The 8,484-nt window shown below is 40.4% G+C and overlaps 2 protein-coding genes across 2 annotated transcripts; both read left to right on the top strand.

Moving 5' to 3' along the window:
• Positions 1 to 1,854: 1,854 nt before the first annotated feature.
• LOC107101374 (zyxin-like) lies at positions 1,855 to 3,885 on the top strand. Its single transcript, XM_015400263.1, has 2 exons — positions 1,855 to 2,081; positions 2,159 to 3,885. Exon 2 carries the CDS (start codon positions 2,321 to 2,323, stop codon positions 3,620 to 3,622), a length of 1,302 nt encoding a protein of 433 aa, XP_015255749.1. The 5' UTR covers positions 1,855 to 2,081; positions 2,159 to 2,320; the 3' UTR covers positions 3,623 to 3,885.
• Positions 3,886 to 7,314: 3,429 nt separating this feature from the next.
• On the top strand, positions 7,315 to 8,449 carry LOC107101375 (E3 ubiquitin/ISG15 ligase TRIM25-like). The gene has a single exon (XM_015400264.1). The coding sequence runs from the start codon at positions 7,403 to 7,405 to the stop codon at positions 8,447 to 8,449; it is 1,047 nt and encodes a 348-aa protein (XP_015255750.1). The 5' UTR covers positions 7,315 to 7,402.
• Positions 8,450 to 8,484: the final 35 nt, after the last annotated feature.

Genomic DNA, 8,484 nt, shown 5'->3' with positions numbered 1-8,484 from the left:
TCTGATGTTTTGTTTTAATGAGCTTTCTGGAAACATGTCAGAATAATTAAAAAGTACACTGTTTTTATACATACTAGCAGGCAACTGTAAAAATAAGTTATTTTGGACAGTAAATTTAGGCACGTACTTAACACCAGCATTTTACAGTTTGCTCATAGTTTTTGGTTTTCTAACACAGACTTGATGTTCAGTTGAGTTGTGTTATATTTCATCTGGGTGGTAGATTTACTGCTGTCAGTTCTTGTCATGTCTGTAATCCCAAACCCAGTAGCAAATCCTTTTGGACATTTTTAACATTTCCCAAAACTAATTCATAAGCTTTTTAATAGTAGAAAAAGTCAGGAAACATTGGCTATATTTACCTCCAGAGATGGTAGAAGAACCACCATAGCCTGAATGCTAATGGGTTTTTTTTTTCATCTTTGCACCTCTGCACTAAGAACAAATGAAAGACCTCCTTAAAAAGTTTCAGTTTTTCAGTTTAATTTAGATAGTGGTACAGAGAGTGGGCAGAGAGTGGTACTTCAGAAAAAATGAGTTCCAGGATCACAAAACATAGCTAGCATTTCGAGTGTACCAGAGCATTGAAAGCAATGCCAGCAATCTAACTAAGGGCATTTTATGGCAGAAAATCAAATAAACTATGCAGTATGATGAACCCAATAATGAATGAAACAACAAAAATTTTTATTTGAGTGAGATTTTAGAGGGATGTCTGTAAGCATCTAATCATAGACATCACACCAGGACATAAAGCCGGTTTACCAAAATAAAAATACTCAATTTTATTTTTATTTAACTTTTATTTTAACCTTTATTTTACCAGGAAGTCCCTTGAGATAAAATCTCTTTTTCGAGGGAGAACTCAATGTGTACAATGTTTAAGCAACATCAGCTTCTTTTAACTATTACATAAAGACTTAAAAAAACATAGTCAACTGAATTGAATTTGTCTGTGTAAAAAGCTTATTTGAATATTCCGGCATATGAAGATAATAAAAAAATAAAATTGAACTTTATTGATCTCATATTGGAGAAATTTTTCCTCTGCATTTAACCCATCCCCTTGGATAGCAGTGGGCTACCATAGTAGTACGCCCAGGGAGCAGTGTGGGGTTAAAGCTGAAGTCTGTAAGTTTTTAAAAATCACTTTTTTGTCATATTGGCTAAAACTGTCCCTATGCACAGACAGCAGTACATGTGATATGTAACCTGTGAAAAAAACTGCTTCAATTGGTCCCGCATACTGCCTGTATTTCAATCTGGAAAGAATAATTCGGGACGAGTCAAAACAACCAATCACAGCCAGAGGAGCGTCTGATGGAGTGTCAATCACAGCTCACACACGCTGAACCCCAACCCCCCCTTCTGGTCGCATGCGGTAGCCGCGCAGATGCTGTGAGAGGGGTGGAGCTTGGAGGTGGGGCATGAGTGAAGCAGAGAGGGTGGGGGAGTGGCGTGAAACCTGTTTTTCTTCAAATGTTACAGACTGCAGCTTTAAGGGTCTTGCTCAGAGACCCAGAGTGGCAATCTGTGAGAGTGGGGCTCGAACTCAGAACATCAGGATTCCAAGCTCTATGCCCTAACCACTAGGCCACCACTCCCCCTATATGAACCAGGTCTATTAATCTCTTAATGTACATTGTGACATGATGATGATACATGTTAGCTATTGGTATTGGGTTTATACTGGGTGATCTAGGAGAGGCCAGGAGTAGAGCCGCCTCTTCACTTTGAGAGGAGTCAGCTGGGATGGCTTGAACATGTTTTTACAGATTCCCGCTAGACACCTCCCTCTTGGGTGTGTCTGAAGTACAACATGGTGAGGAGGCTCAGTGCACAGCCCAGACTATGTCTCTCAAATGGCCATTTATTCCTTTGGGCTTCCTTCAGATGAATTGAAGGAGGTCTGTGGATATGGATGCCTGTTGTGGGAAAAAAAGTTTTCAACTATTTAGTCCAGTTAAATAAAGGAGATTGATGGATTTACTCAGTCGGCACTTTATTTACTTTGCAAAGTTAGCAGTATCTGCACTCTCTGCTGACACTAACTGCCCGACCCGTTCCGGCATAAGTGGAAGGTGAGTAAAAGCACTGATTTATAGTTTTACAACATATCATGAGTAGTCGCTACTTTATGATGGATTCAACTCAACAGAAATGACCTCTGATCTCCGGAGCACTGATAACAGCAAGAAGAGTCACTCCCATCTACAGTACCAGGAAGTCAAGACGGATAGCTGTTCCAGTAAAGCTTCATGTGACACATTAACTTTCTCTCAACTGACACACAAGTGAAAGAGCATTTCAGAGAGATCAGATGGATTCTGCAAAATTATCTTGTTGTATTTGTTTGGATATCCTGAAGACCCCAGTGACTATTCCCTGTGGACACAGCTATTGTATGAACTGCATTAAAACTTACTGGGATCAAGAGAAACGAAAAGGAGTCTTCAGCTGCCCTCAGTGCAGGGAAACCTTCACACCGAGGCCTGTCCTGGTCAAAAACATTGTGTTAGCAGATTTAGTGGAGGATCTAAAGAAGACTGGACTCCAAGCTTCTCCAGCTGATCACTGCTATGCTGGACCTGAGGATGTGGCCTGTGATGTCTGCACTGGGAGGAAGATGAAAGCTGTTAAGTCCTGTCTGGTCTGTATGGCTTCTTATTGTGAGAATCACATCCAGCCTCACTATGCGTCATTTGCTTTTCGGAAGCATGAACTTGTTGATGTTTTTTCAAAGCCCCAGCAGAATATTCACTCCCGTCATGATGAAGTAAGGAGGATTTTATTTAATAAATTTAAAACAGCTGTCCCGGCAGCAGCTGAAAGGACTGAGAAGCAGAAGGAGATGGAGGCAATGAAAAAAAGAATCCACCAGAGAATAGTGGACAGAAAGATGAATGTGAAGGTGCTTCAGAAGAAGATGGATGCCGTCAGTCTTTCTGCTGATAAAGCAGTGGAGGACACTAAGGCATCACCCTCCTCTTCCATCAACAAGCCAATTAAAAACAGGCCTTTATCAATGGAAACACCTCCTGACCCTGTTCCAGGTGTCTCTTCAGACATGAAGAAATTGCAGCCAAAAGAGGACATGATCAAAAACTTAAAAACAGACAAACTGGTACAAGAAATCAAATCCCCTCCATTAAAGACGTGTGGGAAATGTGGTAAGGCTCTGTCCAGCACTCAGCCAGCTCTTCAGGCCTTGGACAAAATCTTCCACTCCAGTTGCTTCAGTTGTGTGAACTGCCAGCGCCCCCTGCAGGGCATGCAGTTCTATGACAAGGAAGGTTTACCACAATGTAAACGTTGCTACACTAAATGTCTGGCTGATTGCTATCGATGTGGAGAGAAAATCACTGGCCGCATTCTGAAGGCTATGGGAAAGTGTTTTCATGTCCATTGTTTCTTTTGTAGCACTTGTTCGTGCACGTTGGAAGGAGTCCCCTTTATCACAGGGGAAGACAACAAGCCCTACTGTGTCCAGGATTACCACAGGCGTTTCTCTCCTGTGTGTGAGATATGTAAAGAACCGATTGTTCCAGGTCCAGGCAGTCAGAAAATTATGAAACTGGTAGTTTTTGACAAAAACTTCCACATTCAGTGCTACCGAGCTTAGGAGCGTACTCACACTCTTTCACTTTTAGGTGATAAATGTCCAAGCTATCTTTTTAAGGGCAGAATTCTTTGCATCAAGGGCTACAATAGGAACGTCTATTAATGATTGACTGCTCCACAAGTTTGATTAACTTCAGTCTGTAGCTGTTTTCTCAAAGCTTTATATAATACATGTGTACAGGTGTGTTTGACTGCAGGTTAAGAGCAGCACTTTCTTTGGTCTTTTACCCTTTAATTTATTCCAGAGCAGGTTCTGTACTTATTTAATGCCTTTTGTGTTTTTTCTTTTTTGTTGTTTTTTTTTTGTATATCTCCTCTTTTAAAGTCTTTAATTTAATGTTTTTTGTGTTAACTACAGCAGGTTTAGGATACCAGATAAATGTCTAAATACAAATTACAGTTTTTCTTATATGTGATGTAATATTACATGCTACCAAAAAATGTGTGTTTTTATAGCCATACATCGAGAAATATCATAGTCATCAAAAATAAAGGCGTATAAAACACCTCTGTCTGTCAGTATTTCACTCATCAGTCAACTTTCAGTCAAAATATTGAATTTTATATATATTTACGAGAAGCCATTATTTCATACAAACAGTCTTTAAATCTTCAAATCCATGCACCTTTTCTATGAACCTTGATTTTTTTATTTTCATAGTTTAGAGCAGAGGTCTTCACAAGGGGGTCCGCGACCCCTAGGGGGTCCGCAGAGGTACTGCATGGGGGTCGCGAAGTTTTGATTAGACTCCTTTTTGTTATATTCCATTGTGCAATTTTTTCCACTAATTGAAATGTCTTTAAATCCACATTAACATGAATTCAACACACTGTAGTAAACAGATAAATGGAGACAGATGTCTTTCAGCCATCAATGAAGATCTGCGTTTCTGAGTAAAAACAACTCAAATATCTGACAAAAGAGTGGAAATGAGAAGATTATTTAAAAAAAAAAATTGTTATTGTTGTTCCAATGAGTTTAATAGTAAGAACAGAAACATAGACTCTAGATTAGTTTAGTTCTTTAAAAAGTCAGAGAAAGAATGTCAAGATTTGACGCATAAAATATCTAAAAACATGACTTATATTTTTAGATAGTCCTCAACATAAATGACAAATGAACCAGAGAAAAGAGGTCAAACAGGTATAGGATAGCTGTAACCTAAACCTTTTTTTTTATATTCCCTCCCTGCATTTTTTTTTTCCGCTAATAAAAATGTCTTTAAATACACATGAATTCAACACAGAGTAGTAAACAGATAAAAGGAGGCAGAAGATGTCTTTCAGTCATCAATGCTCACATTCAGCGACACACAGGAGCTCTTTCAAGCTGGGCACCGTTTCATTCACAACACCTGTCCCATCAACCAGGAACCAGAATCAGAAACACTTTAATAATCCCAGGGAGAAATTAGTTTCGTTACATGACTCCATCTGAAATAGAGACACTATAGGATCAGTTTGATAGAACACACTTTTATACAATATATATAATTGGGGGGTCCCTGCTCCATCTCGCCTTCAGTTTTGGGGTCCTTAGTCTGGAAAACGTTGAAGACCCCTGGTTTAGAGTTTATGATCTCATATTATAAGGCATTTGAAAATAAAAAATATTAACACTGATCCCACCAGAGAATGTTTTTAACCTTTGAGCAGGAAAATTTCTCTCAGATTAGATACCTAGAAAACATGAACTGATAACCTTGTCATTCTGCCCTCTTCTTTTTTTTCCCCGTGTCGTGTTCAGCATTATGGCAACAGAATTGTAAACTGCAGTGTGCCATGCCCTGCCCAACACTTTTGCTTTGCCAAGGGAGGCTGGTCAGGATGAAACACCTTCCTTGATCATCAAATACATCCTTCATTTTTTATTTAAGATTTATTTTTATTACAGAAGTTAGATGAGTAATGCCAAACCTGACAGGGGGACAGGGGAAGGGAAAGAAAAAAGAAAGAGAAGAAAGAAGAAATAAACATTAGCTGATGTATTTGTAGAAGACAAAAAATGTCTTGTTGTGTCTGTAGGCAAACATTCTGCCCCCTTGTAAACGAGCTGTTGTAGCTTTTCATGCCCTCGCCCTCCAGAAGGCCTCGCCCCCACACCCTGCAACCAGGACAACCAATCAGATTTCTTAATGATGGTGGCTGAGCAGTTTATACTGGAAGTGAAAACAACACACAACAGGAGCAGCTTGAACAGATAACGGATTAATTAATGATGTCAAAAACAATAATACATATTTTAAAGGTCCCATAATTCTTCTGCAAACTTGAACCCATCCTTTTATTTCTGTGTATACTCAGATTGATGATCAGTTAAAGCAATACTGAGTTGATAGCAAGTTGATAACCAGCTTCGTAGTACTGCTGAGCCTGATTGGAATTGTTGTGGATGGGTTGAAATGGATAAGCTGAGACTAAACCCGGGCAGGTTGAGCTCCCTTCGTGGTACAGGCCTCAGCTCTATCCTTCTCTGTTGTTGCAACATTGGCATTACCTCAAACTACATTTACTACTGATGGTGGTCAGAGGGCGTGGTGGTGCCTCTGTACGCTAGCCTCACTTCGTCATTGAGTCCCAGGACAGCTGTGATGACACAGATATAGAAAATAATGCATACTGGATTGTAGAAAATAAATGAGAAGAAAATAATATCAGTCAACAAAAACTACGGCTATCCGGCAACCTCTGTCCTGCCCCAACCCAGGTAAATGTGCACCATTCAAAGCTGCACGCCTGCAGGCAGGGTACACCATTACCCCATTAAAACAACCCATGATCTCCATGCAAGGGCAGAAGAAAACACAATCTTGTCCTGCTTTGAAGACCATGTGTCGACTTCCATTGATTTTCACTAATATTCAACCCTTTTTATGCCCTAACCCTGACATATCTGTGAAGATTCTCAGTCATCCAGGTCATGGCCAAGATTGAAAAAGTTCAGTCTAGGCAAAAGGACGTGAACTTTTCTAGAAGACACGTCCCCCTTATCCAAGAAGATTCTTAAGTTCTAACTAGTGGTGGGGAGCACTGAGATCAGTATGCTGTGGGTGTAACAAAGAATTACATCCTTAGAGCTAAGACCACTTAGACCTAAGTAAGTCTAAGAATGGCAAAATAAGAAAAAAAGCTTAACCAAAAGGAAAGCAAACAGTACAAGAATATGAGTCACAGAATACTTAAATAAGACAGACTGCCGCCAACAATAAATCAAAATTATCAGTTAAATGCAGAAAGATAAGGTAAATATATCAATTACAGCAAGAGGGCATCAGTTTAAGCCAGTAGGCTTTGTAATGAAACTCTACCCTGCTAATGTTAAGACAAAGCCTTTATAATAAGTATTCCAGCCACTTAAACCAAACATGTGTCACAAAAACAGAAATATTTCTCAGCTTCTTTGATAAATGTAGTTCATGACACTTTATAAAATTAAATTGTTGCATGTAATAAAATGTTGTGAATCAAAAATCCCCAACCAAATTCCAAAAACCCCCAGGAACTACGGCCTGCCAACAAACACAAAAACCAAAAGAGAAACCTAAACTTTGGAGATCCCCTGCTACTCTCAACAAGCTCCACCCTATGAAATACCGAGTTTATCTCTGTTGTTTCCTGCTTCCTCCTGTTTCATGTCTGAAAGCTGTTGGATTGATGTGATAACTGAGTCGATTACAGAAATTCCTGCAGATTAGTAAGTAAACTGGCGTTTTTGTCGGACACATCTAGAGGAGGTAAAGACGACTGGAGGTAATTGTTGAGAAATTGAAGAGAAATTCAGATGGATTCACAAAAATACTCCTGTTGCATCTGTTTGGATTTACTGAATGATCCGGTGACTATTCCCTGTGGCCACAGCTACTGTATGAGCTGTATTAAACAAAACTGGAACAATCAGAGGAGGATCTACAGCTGCCCTCAGTGCAGGAAGGAGTTCATACCGAGGCCTGGACTGGTGAAAAACATCTTGTTAGCTGAATTGGTGGATGATCTGAAGAAGACTGGACTCCTAGCTGCTGAAGCTGATCACTGCTATGCTGGACCTGAAGATGTGGCCTGTGATGTCTGCACTGGGAGGAAAAGGAAAGCTTTTAAGTCCTGTTTATTCTGCCCTGCGTCCTACTGTGAGGATCACCTCCAACCTCACTATGAAGCTCCATCATTGAAGAAGCACAAACTAGTGGACCCGTCCAAAACTCTCCAGGAGAACATCTGCTCTCGTCATGATGAGGTGATGAAGATCTTCTGTCGTACTGATCAGCAGTGTATCTGTTATCTCTGCTTAATGGATGAACATAAAGACCACGAAACAGTTCCTACTGCAGCAGAAAGGACTGAGAAGCAGAAGGAGCTCCAGGAGAGACGACAACAAATCCAGCAGAGAATCCAGGACCAGGAGAAAGATGTGAAGCTGCTTCAACAGGAGGTGGAGGCCATCAATGGCTCTGCTGATAAAACAGTGGATGACAGTGAGAAGATCTTCACTGATCTGATCCGTCTCATCCTGAAAAGAAGCTCCGATGTGAACCAGCAGATCAGATCCCAGCAGGAAACTGAAGTGAGTCGAGTCAAAGAGCTTCAGAAGAAACTGGAGCAGGAGATCACTGAGCTGAAGAGGAAAGATGCTGAGCTGGAGAAGCTCCTAAAAACAGAAGATCACACCCAGTTTCTCCAGAACTACCCCTCACTGTCAGCACTCAGTGAGTCTACACACTCATCCAGCATCAATATTCGTCCTCTGAGATACTTTGAGGATGTGACAGCAGCTGTGTCAGAGCTCAGAGAGAAAATGCAGGACATCCTGAGGGAAGGATGGACAAACATCTAACTGTCAATAACTGAAGTTGAGGTTCTATTATCAGG

Source organism: Cyprinodon variegatus, unplaced genomic scaffold (genome assembly GCF_000732505.1).
Source record: "Cyprinodon variegatus isolate N-32 unplaced genomic scaffold, C_variegatus-1.0 Scaffold1089, whole genome shotgun sequence".
Taxonomy (NCBI): domain Eukaryota; kingdom Metazoa; phylum Chordata; class Actinopteri; order Cyprinodontiformes; family Cyprinodontidae; genus Cyprinodon; species Cyprinodon variegatus.
This window is presented reverse-complemented; position numbering and strand designations above follow the sequence as displayed.